General features: G+C 41.3%; 1 protein-coding gene across 3 annotated transcripts in view; it reads right to left on the minus strand.

Moving 5' to 3' along the window:
* Positions 1 to 11,970: 11,970 nt before the first annotated feature.
* Positions 11,971 to 17,868, minus strand: part of DHX40 (DEAH-box helicase 40) — a 118,044-nt gene continuing 112,146 nt past the window's right edge. For all 3 annotated transcript variants that reach the window (XM_073615272.1, XM_073615273.1, XM_073615271.1), the window contains 2 exons: positions 16,322 to 16,461; positions 11,971 to 15,642 (listed from right to left, as the gene is read on the minus strand). In XM_073615272.1, coding sequence (XP_073471373.1) covers positions 16,325 to 16,461 — 137 coding nt within the window. In that variant the 3' untranslated portion in view covers positions 11,971 to 15,642; positions 16,322 to 16,324. The remainder of the gene's footprint in view (positions 15,643 to 16,321; positions 16,462 to 17,868) is intronic.

The following is a 17,868-nucleotide window of genomic DNA, read 5'->3' on the forward strand; positions in this document are numbered from 1 at the left end:
TAGGTCAGTGTATGTCATGTAGGTCAGTGTAGGTCAGGTAGGTCAGTGTAGGTCAGTGTGTGTCAGGTAGGTCAGTGTGTGTAGGTCAGTGTGTGTATGTCAGGTAGGTCAGTGTGTGTCAGGTAGGTCAGTGTGTGTAGGTCAGTGTGTGTATGTCAGGTAGGTCAGTGTGTGTGGGTCAGTGTCAGGTAGGTCAGTGCGTGTCAGGTAGGTCAGTGCGTGTCAGGTAGGTCAGTGTATGTCATGTAGGTCAGTGTAGGTCAGTGTGTGTCAGGTAGGTCAGTGTGTGTAGGTCAGTGTGTGTCAGGTAGTTCAGTGTGTCAGGTAGGTCAGTGTATGTAGGTTAGTGTGTCAGGTGGGTCAGTGTGTGTCAGGTAGTTCAGTGTGTGTCAGGTAGGTCAGTGTATGTAGGTCAGTGTGTGTCAGGTAGGTCAGCGCGTGTCAGGTAGGTCAGCGCGTGTCAGGTAGGTCAGTGTATGTCAGGTAGGTCAGTGTGTGTCAGGTAGGTCAGTGTATGTCATGTAGGTCAGTGTATGTAGGTCAGTGTGTGTCAGGTAGGTCAGTGTGTGTAGGTCAGTGTGTGTCAGGTAGTTCAGTGTGTGTCAGGTACGTCAGTGTATGTAGGTCAGTGTGTGTCAGGTAGGTCAGTGTGTGTAGGTCAGTGTGTGTCAGGTAGTTCAGTGTGTGTCAGGTAGGTCAATGTATGTAGGTTAGTGTGTGTCAGGTAGTTCAGTGTGTGTCAGGTAGGTCAGTGTGTGTAGGTCAGTGTGTGTCAGGTAGGTCAGTGCGTATCAGGTAGGTCATTGTGTGTAGGTCAGTGTAGGTCAGTGTATGTCAAGTAGGTCAGTGCATGTCAGGTAGGTCAGTGCGTGTCAGGTAGGTCAGTGTATGTCAGGTAGATCAGTGTGTGTAGGTCAGTGCGTGTCAGGTAGGTCAGTGCATGTCAGGTAGGTCAGTGTGTGTAGGTCAGTGTGTGTCGGGTAGGTCAGTGTGTGTAGGTCAGTGTATGTCAAGTAGGTCAGTGTGTGTCAGGTAGGTCAGTGCGTGTCAGGTAGGTCAGTGTGTGTAGGTCAGTGTGTGTCAGGTAGGTCAGTGTGTGTAGGTCAGTGTGTGTATGTCAGGTAGGTCAGTGTCAGGTAGGTCAGTGTCAGGTAGGTCAGTGTGTGTCAGGTAGGTCAGAGCCCCCCCCCATGCCGGCCTTGGACTTCGGGCTGAAGCCCCTGGTCTTTTTGCCCCCTAGCAACGCCCCTGGTGGTTTTTGATCTACCAACAGCTATATAGTACAAAGACATCCTGATTGCTTACTTCGATGGATAATTTAGGCACGTCCTTCTATTAGGTAGATTCCCCATCATTGTACTATTAATTTTTTCCTGAATGCACATATTAAAATGACAAGTACATTTAATTCCACATTTCAAGCACACATAATGATTTATAAATAGCCCATAAAATAATAAGTTTAGAATGAAAAATAAGAGCCATGTTTGATGTGTGTATACATCTAAAGTACAGAATCCCTGAAAAACCATGAAGGTGCTAAAAACTTCTCATGATCAACATCTCCATGGTTTTCCTTCTTGAAATGTTTTTACATAAGCACTGCTGTGCTGTAAAGACATTATTCAGAGACTATTCTGGCAGCCTTAGGACTTTACTTGGAGAATAACTAACACTGCATTCATAGTTGTTTAAAGCGACAGACAAGTATCCTTCCATGGTTTTCCCTGACACTAAAGATGGCCATACACTGCTAGTTTTTTTTTTTTTTTTTTTAATTCAGCCTACAAGCTGAACAAATATAAACAAAAAGGTTGCTCCATTCACACTATACAGAATACTTTATTAATCCCAAAGGGAAATTGGGAAATTGTTGTGACACAGACACGCATTAACAAAGACAGCACAAGATCACTATAATAAACTGAACAAAATACAAAACATAACAAAATTACCAATAACAGCCATTGGCACCAAACAAAACTAATTGATCAAACTACCAAATGCAAATACACCACTTTCTCTAACACCACCCCAAATAATAACCAAAACAATAACAACATATTTTAAAAACAACACAAAATGCTGACCATAAACTAGATACATATATACAGCGTGAATGTGCAAATCTCTCATTGTAGCTATTGTATTTTGACAGCCAACCTCTGATTCATTTGAGGGATGTCAGGGGTGACAAGGCCACTCACTGACTGATTTTCGGACAGTTCTTCAGGAATCCACTGTACAGTGTATGGTCAGCTTAAAGTAGAATTCTGCTCAAAAGCGAACTTAAGCTTAAACCATACTAATTATCCTGTAAATGAAAGATGCTTATACTTACCTAACCTAAGGGCACTCCGGTCAGATCATGTGATTGGGTCCCAGGTCTGCCTTCAGGGTGGAGGAGGAACAGCTGCCAACAGATGCCCCATAGTAAGTCTATGGGTGACATCATTTCCCAGGCTCTGCAGCCATTGTCGCTGCTCTCTCCTCTGCATTGAAGCCAGCCGCTGGGGAGATTGCATGACCTGAGCGCTTTTAGATTAGGTAAGTAAAAGACATCTTTCCTTTAGGGTATTTAGCATAGAGCTTAGAATGGGGGTGGGAGTAGGTTGAAGCTTAGTTAGCTTTTGACTGAACGTTAGGGTAGCCATATAATGCAAATAATCTTGCTGCAACTGAACCAAAGTATCATGTATTGTATCACGTACAATATATAAAATGTTTTGTTAAACAAACATTTGTTCAGCTAGTTTGTTTTCTGAGGCAGGTTTTACACGGTTGTTGTGCAGTAAAGCACATGCATCAACGCGTATTACGTTAATGCAACCCATTTATTATGAATGGGCTGCCAGCACACCCCATCATAATTAAAACCTAACCTGGTTCTTATTTTAGAAATGCACAGTAGTGTTTTACTGTACATAGTGGTGCAACCACAGGTGTGTTGTTTTAGTGCCTTGGGGCACCATTTAAAATGAAGGCACGCAACATGCATTGTAGTAACCAACCCTTATTGAATAGCCCTATTCTAGCTTTAGAAAGTATGGAGAGCTCTGACACAGGCACTTAATGATTATTAAAAACAAGAATCAAACCAATCTTCAGAAACCTCACTATGCACTAATTAATGGTCAGGTTTCCCTATGTTAAGCGTTTCTGGCCCTATTGAATGTTCACTACTGTGAAAAATATTGTATTTTGCTAATTGTATGGTAAGTACACATTATGTTTATGATAGTGTTGATAGTGTCCAGTAATGGGGGTTGAGAAAAACTAAAACACATCCAGGGCAGATGCAATAGTTTTTTTTTTTATTGTGGTCTGGGTCCCCAATGGAATATTATTACATGTTAGTATATATAAAAACACACATATACAAATTAGTGCAAAAATTGAACTTTTATTTAACACTATCAACATCTATGGGAGAAAACATTACATTTTTGCTATTGATGCTCATACTACAGTATAAGCATTACTTAATCCTCCGCATTGTGTAAAAAGTGTGTTTGATTTAGTCTCCTCTGATCCTCCCCTTCTTTCACTGTCACCAATCCATTTCCTGAGAAGACAGAGCCTTTGGAGTCACTCTGAACATGCTCAGTTTGGTGTGTATTGCTAAAGAGTTTTTTTTTTCTTGGGAGGGTGCATGTGATCAGCACAGTTCCAAATTAGCACTGTCCAGACAGAGGGTCGGGGGTCATGCAGCCTCATAGGTAAGTCAGAGTAGAATGAAAACTCCTCCTACAAGCTTTAACCAGACAATGACAGAAGTCACAAGACTGCTATATACTGCTCATAAGAAAAGGTATTTAGCCGTTTATATTTACTAAAGTAATTGCATTTCCATGTTCTGTGTACTGTGGGAGACCAGATATAGTGAATGCAGGGTTCTGGGTTTATTAACACTTTAAGACCTCATGCACACTGTGCATTTAGCCTCTGTAATGGAGATTCTGGTGTTTCCATGCAGGCAGAAGGCACAATGCACTGACAAGCCCTGCTGCCAACAGATGAAAAATGTAGTGACTGGACAGGGCGGGAGGGCACGCCGAGTGGTACTAATGTTTAGGGCTGTATGCACCCAAGGACAAACGCCTGAAACACAGACTTCTTGCATTTCCGGCATTCGCCCCTGGGTGAATATGGCCCTAAATGTTAGGGCCCTTTCACACGAACGTGTCCGTGTACGGGTTTCGCTTTGCTCAGCAGGGATCGCTCCGTCGATCCCCGCTGAGCAGACAGATGACAGGTCCTTCTCTGCACACTGTGCAGGGACTGACCTATCAGAGCGTCGCTCTCCTCTATGGGGGATCGGATGAAGACGGAGCATAGAGTCAGTTTTCATCCGATCCCCCAGACGGATGGAAAAATAGGCACTTTAGCGGATCGGAGCAGGTCGGATGTCAGAGGACATGTCACCACTGACATCCGTCGCTCCATAGACCTGTATGGAGCGTCCGTTCAGTTCCACCTTAAAAAACTGACGGTCCGCCCGTGTGAAAGGGGCCTTAGTGCTGGTTCACACAGGGGCAACACGACTTGCAGGTCGACTCACCAAGGCGACCTGCACACAACTTCAGCGGCGACTTGCAAAACGACTTCTGTATAGAAGTCAATGCAAGTCGCCTGAAGTCGCCCCAAAAATACTACAGAAACCTTTTTCTAAGTCGGAGCGACTTGCGTCGCTCCTATTAGAACGGTTCCGTAGTACAGAACGGGACGCGACTTGTCAGGTAAGTCGCCCCTGTGTGAACCTGGGCTTAGTAATACTTTGTGCACTGTCCAGCTGCTTCATTTTTAGGCCACTAATATACTTGAACAGGCTTATGGCGAGGGGCTTGGTGGTGCATGAACACTGGAATCTCAAGGCACAGGAAGCCTAAAGAGTACCTGTATTTAAGTATTTAAGTCGGTCTAATCTGACATCAGCAAGTTGTTACAAAGAATCATCTGCACATATATTCTTCATTAGCTTCTAGAGAATCTTGGGAGTTCCTAAACTGCATGCACGTATGCGCTAATGCCAGTTTAGAGTGACGCGATTTGAGATTCTATAATTCTATGCTGTTATGTGACAAATATTTTGGTGATGCCATACAAAGTATCAAATTCTGTAAGCAGAAATAGCACTGAAATGTCATTGCCTAAAGCAAATGACTGACGGCAATTGTAAGTGTTCTAGGATGCTTATAACTTGTCGAGACACAATTTTCTTCTCGTCTAAATACACAGCTGAGAGAAATTTAGAAGCTGCTGAAGTGTTTTTATAGCTCTTGTGCCTCCAGTGGCCATGACTCGCTTGAAATTGATGTTCCTGAGAAGTGCTTTGTTTATCTACATTGCCTTAAGAGAACCAGTCATCAGTTCCTGGACTAAGAGCCTTTTTACACCAAAAATCCAAACGCATGGCCAAGGCAAACTGCCTTATGTCCTTTTAGTTGAGCTTACACCACTGCGTGTTTGAACTGTTTTTTTTCACTGTAGCATGTCGCAAATGCAAACTACATTGCAAGGCGTCGTGGTAAATAAACATGAATGAAATGGAATGTCATTTTGTGACATTCTAATAATGTACAAAAAAAAAAAAAAAGTGAACAGTGCTTTGCGCTGTAATCAGCACATAGGCACTGAGTAATCCATAGCAAACACCAGCCGCCACATTATAATGCAGTTTCTGGTGTGAACCAGCCCTAACACTATTCTCCAAAAGCAGATATCCTGCTTGGAACTCTCAGGTTAACAGATTGACATATGTTTCTACACTATACTGTATGTTACTGTTAGGAGCATGAGACAAGTTCCTACTGTATTTCTCTCTGAACCTGGTCCTCGGCCTGAATGATGGAAGTTGCTGGACAATGGGCCCTGCACTTTCGTCAAAGACCTTCCGCTTTCACTGGCCAATGGTGGCAGGCATCATCATCGCTAGGCTGCAGCTCGGTGCTACCTGGTCCACCTTCTCTACTCCAAATGACCAACAGAGCTGTGGCACTCTATTTGAACATCACAGACCTAAGGCTCTGGGCTTGTGATAATCGTTCACTTCCTGGCTTCTGTACCTTGTGCCTTGCCTTGTCACTGGATTGCCTCAACTCCTGACCCATACCTGGATATCAGATTTGCTATTGATTAGCACCAGCCTTAACCCTTTGTCTGGATAATGGATACTGATCACCACCTCCCTGACACTTTGCCTGGATAAAGGATTTTGTTATTGATTGCTGTCTGCCCTGACCCATACTTAGATACAGACTGTGCTGCTGATTGCCACTTGCCCTGAACCCTGCCTGAGTACAGATTATGCTATTGATTGCCGCTTGTTCTGAACTTTGCTTGGAGAACAGACTCCTTATTGTCTACCCTGAGCCCTGAAACCCTGGCATCTAACCAGCCACTAATCCTGGTCGCTCCTGCATTCTGCGCCTACTATGAACCACTCCACATCCTGAAGCCTTTTCATATAGTAAGGACTGGTTTATACTTGCAGTGGTGTTTGACAGGTGGTGAGGAAGTGATATGCAGAACTATGCAGGAGAGATAGTGAACTTACCTGGACTGTTTACACGTAAATTATATTATCTGCCTAAAATAACTCATGGGGTATTTTTCTCAAAAGTAGTCAATTCAATAAAAATAAAAAAATAATAATTTAATGAATGAGTTAAATATTTATGTTTCACAATATTTAGTGCTTAAATTTAGTGTTATTGTACATTGCTTGTCGCAATTTTCTTTCACGGGGTAAGGCGCAGGCCATAACTGATGTGATTTTCTTTTGCTGCAACCACCGTTGAGGGGTGCAGTCTTATAATAACTTAATGCTCAAACCCTTCTAATAGTATAAAATGGCATTCTATCTTTGCACATTAAAATATATATAAACAGCTCTAAAAAAAAATGTACGTTTTCAATAAAATGTCTGTTGAACCTGCCATGAAGGTAATTGTGTATACATTTCTTTTAGAGGGTGACAACACTCTGTTCCTGTCTCTTAATTATCCTCCTGCTTTTGTAACCCTGTCACATTTTCCCAGTGGAAACTACAAGCCTCTCTTTCAATACACAGTGCACAGGCATGGCACGTTGTTATCACCACCAGGAGAACCATACTAAACAAATTATTTGCGGTAGATGCTGGAGTGCATGCAAACAAAGAAGGGCTGCATGAGATCAGCAGTACAATCCTAACGCCCCATACACACTATCAGATTTTCTGCTGATTTTTTTCCTTCAGATTTACCAAAACCATATAATATGAGGTCAAACCTTAGGAGTTTCAATTTGCAATCAGGCAGGCCCTTGCACTACATGGCTTTGGTAAATCTGAAGACAAAAATCAGCAGAAAATCTGATAGTGTGTATGGGGCTTAAAAGTGAAAACAGTATTTTAATTTAAAAAAACGATAATAGGGGGAATAAAATACAGCTGCTGAACCAGAAAGCTTTATTGAACCCCCCCCCCATTATCTTTTTTTAAAAGAGAAGTATTGGAATTGTTTTCCCCCATAATCATACTTACCTAGGTGGATGCTGCATCTGTCCCCCACCCCCTCTGCACTGAGAACCGAGCCATCGAACACCGCTGATGGCTCGATTCTTTCACCTCCCTGAGCAGAGAGCTGCTGCCTGTCAAATCAGCAGCTCTCCTGCTATGCTCCTCCATACTCACTGGAGTGCTGAACTGTGGAGGGGTACCTGGCGGATCCAGACTCCCAGAGTCGGGATGACGCGGTGCCTGGACTGATCTGTGTGACATCAGCAGAGAGAGCACTCTCTGCTGAAAACGGGTCACAGGAGTGCATAACGAATTGCACTCCTGTGACCCATAGGAGAAGCCCAGCCAAACAAGCTCAGGCTGGACTTCTCCTTTAAACCTTCTTGTTAATGTATTGCGCCAAATGCATAAAGCATCTGAGACACTTTTGGTTCTGACAGCAACTTGTGCACCAAATTTAGTTCTAAAATGCACCACTTTTACATTATGTCACATTGAAGGTGCCACATGTAAAAGTGGAGCTAATTAACAGCAACTCTCTTTTGGCATACAGAGAAAAAAATTGGCTTAGACAGATTTGGGGGGGGGGGGGGGGGCGGTGCATTAGGGCATCTCTCCTCTTGGCTGTGCCTGTTTGTCTGCTCTACCTGGGTAAGCATTCTAACTTTAATATTTTCCCTCTTTGCCACATGGCTCTAAGGCCCCTTTCACACTGGGGCGGTTTGCAGGCGTTATTGCGCTAAAAATACCGCCTACAAAGCGCCCCAAAACAGCCTCCGCTGTTTGTTCAGTGTGAAAGCCCGAGGGCTTTCACACTGAAGCGGTGCGCTGGCAGGAGAAGAAAAAATCTCTTGTCAGCCGCGTCTTTGGAGCGGTGTATTCACCGCTCCTGCCCTTTGAGAATCAATGGGACAGCGCGGCTATACCGCGGCAATACCGCGGCTATAGCCGCGCTATACGAGTGGATTTAATCCTTTTTCGTCCGCCAGCGGGGGGTTAAAACCGCACCGCTAGCGGCCGAATACCGCGGTAAAACAGCGCTAAAAATACCGCCGACGCCCCCTACCGCCCCAGTGTGAAAGGGGCCTAAAAGACAGTTTGTCATATTGTAATGCGTATGTATTGCTTCATTATAGATATTTTGTATGCAATTTCTCCTGAGAAAGCGATTTTGTGCCACAAAACATGTAGAGGACTCAGCATACTTTCAATATTCCTAAGAGCATAAATATCCTCAGCCTTGTTTGAGGACAGCGTCTTCCCAGCAACATCAGCTTGGAATAGCAACGACTCTGTAAATGTTTGTTCTAATGAATGCTTTTTAAGACTTTTTGTCGTTTCTGTTTTTAATTGTGTATAAATAAAAATGTATATCTTTTAACAAAATATAATTGTAATCCTTTGGTATACGAGGGATGCTCTTAAAATTCCTTCCTTGGACATTTACAAAAGTGTCTTGAGTGCATTTTAAAAGCGGCGCAGCATTTGCCAAATTCAAGTTCTAGACTATTTCTAAACTATTAGATAAGCACCTGAACGACCACAACATACAGGCATATACAATGTAATACTGACATAAAATCACACACATAGGTTGGACTTGATGGACTTGTGTCTTTTTTCAACCTCACCAATGTTGTAACTATGTAGACAGGTATATAAATTTGGCACATTCTTCATGACTTTTAGAATGCATGAAAGAGACACTTTTGCAAAATCTGCCTGCGCCAGTCTTTATGAATTCCAGGGAATGTTTTTTGATACACAGTGCTTTAATAGAATAATATTCATTCAGTTAGTGTTTGTATCTTCTTTAAATACAGCTTTGTGTATAAATACATACAACATACTCACAAACTGAGCGTATCTTTTTATTAGCTATAAAATCATCTCTAGATATACTGTATGTAGAAGATCAGCACCTTATAAGATAGTATTATTGTAGCACCAAAGGAATAGTTTACAGTAAAACCTTGGTTTGAGAGCATTTTGCAAGACAAGCAAAATGTTTAAATAATACAAGCAATGTCTTGATATACAAGTAACGTCATATCACAACTGAGTATAAAAGAGAAGAGAAGCGCCTCTAAGTGTAGCAATATGGTTACATTTAATGAAGGTACAACATTTAGAAACTCACATGGTTGATGATTAAAACAGGCTCATCTAAGTATGTAGTCATCTAGGGTAAAGCTGTCCACATAGACCATCCTTCGCACTGCCATTGACGTCATCCCTTCCACGCTGCGCTCCACAAGCTGTTCAAGTCTCGCTTTCAGATCGCTCTACTGCAGGGTAGTCTTCCCGGTCACGATTGCAGACTGACAGCGATGAGAGCCGGCTGTGTGGGGGGTGGTGTATGTGGACAGCTGCCTGCATACTTAGATGTGCCTCTTTTAATCATCAACCATGTTAGTTGCTAAATGTTGTACCTTCATTAAACGTAACCATATTGCTACACTTAGAGGCGCCTCTCTTCTCTTTTATACTCTGTAGCTCCTGCTGGATTTTGCTTCTAATCCCCTTGTGGAGGCTGCCATTTGTGAATGGGCATTTTATGGTTACTCAACCTGGTCACATTGTTATAATCTTTTTTATGGACTATAAACTGAAGGACTTATGAATAAAAGGTTGTGGAACGAATCATTTGAGTTTACATTAGTTCTTATGGGGAAATTCGCTTTGATATACAAGTGCTTTGGATTACAAGCATGTTTCCGGAACAGATTATGCTCGCAATCCAAGGTTTTACTGTATCTAATAATATATAGAATAACTGCTTGCTGATTGATCCATGCAGATATACTGCCTTAGGGCAGTGTATAGTATTATCCATGATCACTGTATTAGTGTCACTATTGATGTCAGTGTACACCCCAGCCAACGTCAGCTAGTGTCAGATTTCCCACCACACTATAACGGTCCCAGTATATTTTACTAATCACTGCCATTACTAGTTTAAAAAATAAAAACAAAAAAAGTTCCAGTATCTATACCAGATGCTATATTTTTCACGCAAACCAAACATACACTTATTGGGATTTTTTTTACCAAAGAATTGTAGCAGAATACATTTTGGCCTGAATTCTTAAGGAAATTTTATTTTTTTTATTGGACATGTTTTGTTTACAAACATTTTTATTTGTCAAAGTAAAAAAAAAAAAAAAAAAATATATATATATATATATATATATATATATATATATACACACTACCGTTCAAAAGTTTGGGGTCACATTGAAATGTCCTTATTTTTGAAGGAAAAGCACTGTACTTTTAAATGAAGCTAACTTTAAACAAATATACTCTATACATTGCTAATGTGGTAAATGACTATTCTAACTGCAAATGTCTAGTTTTTGGTGCAATATCTACATAGGTGTATAGAGGCCCATTTCCAGCAACTATCACTCCAGTGTTCTAATGGTACAATGTGTTTGCTCATTGGCTCAGAAGGCTAATTGATGATTAGCAAACCCTTGTGCAATCATGTTCACACATCTAAAAACAGTCTAGCTCCTTCCAGAAGCTACAAAACGGACCTTCCTGTGAGCAGATTGAGTTTCTGGAGCATCACATTTGTGGGGTCAATTAAACGCTCAAAATGGCCAGAAAAAGAGAACTTTCATCTGAAACTCGACAGTCTATTCTTGTTCTTAGAAATGAAGGCTATTCCATGCGAGAAATTGCAAAGAAATTGAAGATTTCCTACAACGGTGTGTACTACTCCCTTCAGAGGACAGCACAAACAGGCTCTAACCAGAGTAGAAAAAGAAGTGGGAGGCCGCGTTGCACAACTAAGCAAGAAGATAAGCACATTAGAGTCTCTAGTTTGAGAAACAGACGCCTCACAGGTCCCCAACTGGCATCTTCATTAAATAGTACCCGCAAAACACCAGTGTCAACATCTACAGTGAAGAGGTGGCTGCGGGATTTTGGGCTTCAGGGCAGAGTGGCAAAGAAAAAGCCATATCTGAGACTGGCCAATAAAAGAAAAAGATTAAGATGGGCAAAAGAACACAGACATTGGACAGAGGAAGACTGGAAAAAAGTGTTGTGGACGGATGAATCCAAGTTTGAGGTGTTTGGATCACAAAGAAGAACGTTTGTGAGACGCAGAACAAATGAAAAGATGCTGGAAGAATGCCTGACGCCATCTGTTAAGCATGGTGGAGGTAATGTGATGGTCTGGGGTTGCTTTGGTGCTGGTAAGGTGGGAGCTTTGTACAGGGTAAAAGGGATTCTGAATAAGGAAGGCTATCACTCCATTTTGCAACGCCATGCCATACCCAGTGGACAGCGCTTGATTGGAGCCAATTTCATCCTACAACAGGACAATGACCCTAAACACACCTCCAAATTGTGCAAGAACTATTTACAGCAGAAGCAGGCAGCTGGTATTCTATCGGTAATGGAGTGGCCAGCACAGTCACCAGATCTGAACCCCATTGAGCTGTTGTGGGAGCAGCTTGACCGTATGGTACGCCAGAAGTGCCCATCCAACCAATCCAACTTGTGGGAGCTGCTTCTAGAAGCGTGGGGTGCAATTTCTCCAGCTTACCTCAATAAATTAACAGCTAGAATGCCAAAGGTGTGCAATGCTGTAATTGCTGCAAAAGGAGGATTCTTTGATGAAAGCAAAGTTTGATGTAAAAACAATGTTATTTCAAATACAAATCATTATTTCTAACCTTGTCAATGTCTTGACTCTATTTTCTATTCATTTCACAACGTATGGTGGTGAATAAGTGTGACTTTTCATGGAAAACACAAAATTGTTTGGGTGACCCCAAACTTTTGAACGGTAGTATATATATATATATATACACAATCTTGTGACAGTGTACATCATAAAATTGACATCAAAAGCATATCATTAATAGAAATTCGGAATAATTCCGAAGCATCCAGAAAAAGAAGTATGGAAAAGGTATACATAAAGGTACTGTTCAGTTAAAACATGACAACATTGATTGACATTTAGTCTTGCAGTAGCAACGTATGCCTATGGACTTTCCAAGCTCCCCATCTATGCTCAAATAGGTGCATTTTATCTTGTAGGGTATACAAAATCCTCTCCATTATCATAACCATATCCATTCTGTCTAGGATGGAGGATAGGGGTACTACGGGGGTCTTCCAGTGAAGAGCAATGACCCACAAAGTGGATATTATTGGGCATGTTTTATAGCAGAAAGTAAAAATAGTTTTTTTTTTTCTTCAAAATTTGCCTTTTTTTCAAAATCTTTTTTTGCTTATATCACAAAAATAAAAAAAAACAGTGGTAAACAAATACCACCAAAAGAAAGCTCTATTTGTGTGAAAAAATGATAATTTCATTTGCGTACAGCGTTACATGACCGCGCAATTGCCAAGTAGCGCAGTGCCGAATAGCAAAAAATGCTCTGGTCATGAAGGGGGTAAAAATCTTCTGGAGGTCAAGTGGATAACATGCATTGTATATAACTTTGTGACATTTAAAGTGTCAACACTTTAGTTATGTTTAAAACTTAAACTACTTAGGGGCCAACTCACAATAGAGGAGATGTACGGCATTTTAGATTACATGCACTGGGGCAATGCAAAGCCATTAATTCCAAACAGCACCCCAACACACCTTGCCAACAGACAAGCAATGCAGTGCGGTGCAACGCTGGACAATGCATAATGTGCATTGCAGTGCAGTGTGCTGCCAGAAATGACACATGCACCATTTTTGGTGCATTCGGGTGTGCAAGTGGCATAACATGCATGCCTTACTACACCACAACAGCGTAAATGGGCCTTTGCTATTTTTTGTTTTTTTACTTTTGTATAAAAACTTTTTAAAAATACATTTTTGAAACTACGCATTAAATTCAGATACAATATTTTTTTCTATGAAAGTCTATATTGAATAAAACAAGTTCATTTTTGAAGTACACACAAAATTCAGACAGTTATTTTTCTATAAGTCTGAGATGTAAAGCTGGCCATAAACGCAGTTTTTTTTTTCATTCAGCCTGCTAACAGATTCCTCCATATACACAGATATGGTAGAGGAATCCCCACCCCCCTTTCCCCGCAGGGCACTGTATTCTGACAGCAGCACCTACAGCTGTCAGAAGACCCAAAACATTTGTCAGACTAGAATGCCATGACTGCATGAAAAATTCTGGTTGCTATACAGTAAAGCTAACAAAAATTGGTACCATTCTAATTCACTTACTGAACTTTAGACAAAGCATATGACCTTGGCTTCAATTACTTTGCAGAGTATGGTTGAGTAGATTAAGGAGGTCTTCTATGATTATTTTTAGGTTTTGCATAACATTTTTCAAAATGCAGCAGCTGTTGCTCACAATGATCAATTAGGCTATATTGGCTTTTAGACACTGACACAGTTCAGCTTGTCCCTAGACAGTAAAACCTGCTTAGTTTTGCCCAAGGAGAGAATGAAAAACCATCCCTCCACAATTTACACCCACCCAATATCTTGAAACCTAGAAGGGTATTAAGATGTCAATATGATTCTTGGAAAAGCCTCAGTGGCAGCTGTCAGAGCCTGTATTTACTAGGCTGCATACTAGCCCTGAGTGTTTTTTTTAGTATATATCAAGGTTTTAACACTAAACAACGTCTTATATTTTTCAGTGATAGACTTCATTGTTTATAGTCCTTTTTCTACTTCTTTAAAAGCACTATGGAATTAGGTAAAGGAACCCAGACACAAAAGCCCCTCTAATACTAGGACTTAGAGTGGCTGTAAACCTCAGACATGAAATATGGACAAAGCATAGCCTTCAATAGTGTGTACTTGTCCCAATTAGGGCACCCAGTGTCATTTCTGTCTGCTGATTTTTTCCTCTGCTATCAGCATGAATCACTTCTGATAATTTTTCCTGACACCAAGAGAAAAATGGTGACAGGGCTCCAGCTGATTGACAGCCTCAGCTCTGTTCCTGTTTGCTATGTGAAGGGAGGTGTGACCCTTCCCTCCCATCAGCTCTCAGAGCTCTCCTCACTGAGCTCTGCAGAGTGTGACTTCAGCTCTCTGTCCCCTTTTTTCGTAACTCTCAGACAAGCTTATAAATTCAGTACTTTTAACAGATGTAGAGAAGAGAAGACTGCAGATATACAGGTACAACTTATGTAGGAGAATTTGTTTAATCTCTTTGTATTACCTGAGGATAGTGACTTCACTAAGTATATGTAAGGGTTTACAACCACTTTAATAGAACACTGTGTGTTGGCATTTCTGGTGACTCCAATATGGCAGTGTCTTATAACATGGCATATAAGTCACATGGCCTATACCAAGAAGTACCAGGATTTTTTTTGGTGACCAGGCACTGGATGGGGGTAGCTGGGGTACACTGGGAAAGGCAAGTACTCCCTGCTTAAAATAGGATCCTTTTCAATAATCCTGTTACTAAGCCCAGTACAGCCAAAGCACAAGTTCATATTAGGACATTCACAACAATATGGCTTGTACTGATATCAGAGATCATTATAAATCCATATCTCACTATTGTTCCTTCAGAAGTAGTTCATACAGTTTTTACACATTCCCTGGGAATGAACTAGCAACATATTGGAGTTGATTTACTAAAGGCAAATAGGCTGTTCACTTTTCAAAGGAATTTTCCCCAGAATGTAGTAAATGAGGTGAAGCTCTGATGACTTCCATCATCTAATTATGTGCAAGCAAAAAGGTGTGATTTTTTTTCCTTGCATGTGATTAGGTATTCTTTGCAAAGTGAAAGCTCTGGGGCAAATCCTCTTGTAAAATACAACTTCCCTTGCAAAATAAACAGCCTATTTGCCTTAAATAAATCAACCCCGATATCTTATCAAGCAACAGCTGGAGTTCTCTATCTTCATCTAATGGAATTTCAGCCCAGTGATAATACTAAGAATCTCTAAAGTGGCTCCCTATACTAAAACAGCTAATTTCAAGGGTCTGACAGAGCTGAACGGAGGATATCTGAATTTTATTTATATGGATCAGTCACTCCCTTTCACCATCACCAGTTCAAAGCATATGGATGCACCAGGACCAGCAATCCTTGAGAGTCCAAAATTCCTTAAATAGTTCTTTAACAACATGGTGTGAAACATCCAATGCGTTTTGGGGGCCAAAACCTCCCCCTTCATCAGGCCTAAAAAAAAGCACAAATAAGAATATATTAAAATATGAATACTTTATATAAAGCTAAATACAAATATTGTGAATTAAAATATATAGAATATTTATGAAAAACAATGGGAACATATAATATATATGTCTTGACCGTCTTTCTCCTCTCTTGAGCCGTCAGGAAAGCGGGCGGAGCCGAGAAACCCCCACTGACGTCAGCCAGAAGGAGGAGAGAAGAGGAGAGAGGTCACATGACCGCTGTTCAGCGCTATAGAACAAGATATTTAGAAAACACATACAGTGGGCACATCATTTAATATTACAGAAAGGATTGTAAAAACAAAAACATCTTATGATACCAGTAGGAAGGGGGGGATCGCCCTGGCACAAGCTGACAGGCAGGGAGGGGAGGGGGAAGGAGGACACAGGAGCAGAGAGGAGAGCAGAGAACAGGGCTGCATATGACGGAGGCGCCAGGGCTCAGTAGCCATGATACACCGTGGTCAGTTTACAAAGGGGAGGGCAGAAACTGGCAGGATCAGCCAGGATTTATAGGTGAAACGTGGGGCCAAATGACACAGCACAAGCACTTGTCTGTATAACATGCTTTAAGGGAACAGGATCCAATTTTTTCTTCAGGTTAACAAATGCTTTAAGCTGTATCAGAAACCTAAAAGAGAAAGATCGCCAAGAATGCATACCTGTCAGTTTCTGTCTACCTGCTGAATATTTGTATTCTGACTCTTCTGCTGTTTACGCTGAAGGAAGCGTGCTTTTGCATCAGATATTGACTGGTCATCATTTCTTTTTTGCATCTTCTTCAATGAGGCTTCCAATCCATCTGTAACAGATACCAGAAACACTTGAAACACAAGACAAACAGAGGGAAAATGTGGTTTTACTGCAGGCAAACAACATCTTATGGTAGTTGTGTATCTTTTTTTAAGGAATGTCAGAAAAAAGCAATAATCTTGTTTGACCACTCTGACCCCCCCCCCCATCCCGCAGCCATAATGCATCACAATGTCTCTAGCTTCTTTGCACTGGCCGTACATGCGCAACAAATCCTTACAGACTTGAGGACCCTGCACTGCCTCACCTTGGCGAGGTCTCTCTTTAGCAAAGAGGAGGTGCTGCTCATTTGCTGGGAACTATTGATCTGTGGAAATCATCTTTGACCCAGTTCTAGTGGACCAGAAGGGACATCCATAGCCGAGAGAGGCTCTACCCTTGCCTCCACCATAGAGGCTCTACCCTTGCCTCCATCACCTCATGTTTCTGCCCTTGGTGGCACAAAGTCTTACTGATTCTATGCTTATGGCAATAGAATCCAACACAGCTGGTAAGCGTATTCCATCCTTCTACTTACCTTGAAGACTTCTGAGTACATCGTTGAGAAGTTGCATGTATTGCCCCATGGTTCATTTACCCTGATTGTGGACTTTTGTGTTGACAGCCACACGGCATTATTTGGGACATTATATGCACGTGCACATTTATTACTTATACAAGTTGATTTAGCGCTACATTTATTTAATATATGGTATTCATTCTTGTCACATGGTTTGTAGCAGCTTACTCACTCACTGTCCATCCTCATTTTTTAGGGTAGCGCAATAATTATTCCCTTCCTTGGATTCAAATCTTTTAGTTATTCCCTGTTGCCATTTCTTTTGAAAATAGTAGCTGGTACTATATACAGTGTTTTGGCTATGGTACAGAAATCAATAGCTAGTGAGAAATCAGGCTTCCACATAACAGGTTTCATTCTCCTAAAGGTATCTCAAAAGAATAGTGTTTGTACTGTATAAATCAGTCATCATATTTTTCCTAAGTTTTCAATTTCTACTAAACCGGGGCTCCCCAAACATTTCAGCTCATCAACCCTTTATGAAGTTTCCAATTGTTCATTGATCCCTAAACATTTATCATTTACAAATTAAAGGATATACTGAAGGTTTCATGACATCATTACTGAAAGGCTTTTCAAAATTTTTAAAAAATGTTTTAAATATTTTTGTGAATTCGTTACACATTTCCTGTGGGTATCTGCAGCTGCCTAATGGTTGTTACAATGCTGAATAGAAAACGTTTACCAAATTCCTCCATCCACACTATGCAGCATGGATGGACAAATCTTCTGCTGTGGCTAGTGTATTTTGACAGCCGGCCCCAGCAGCTGTCAAAATACCCAAACAGCGTCTACATCTGATTAGATGCAGGTGCTGTTTGGCCAACTAATTTCTGT

Source organism: Aquarana catesbeiana, linkage group LG02 (assembly GCF_042186555.1).
Source record: "Aquarana catesbeiana isolate 2022-GZ linkage group LG02, ASM4218655v1, whole genome shotgun sequence".
Lineage (NCBI taxonomy): Eukaryota > Metazoa > Chordata > Amphibia > Anura > Ranidae > Aquarana > Aquarana catesbeiana.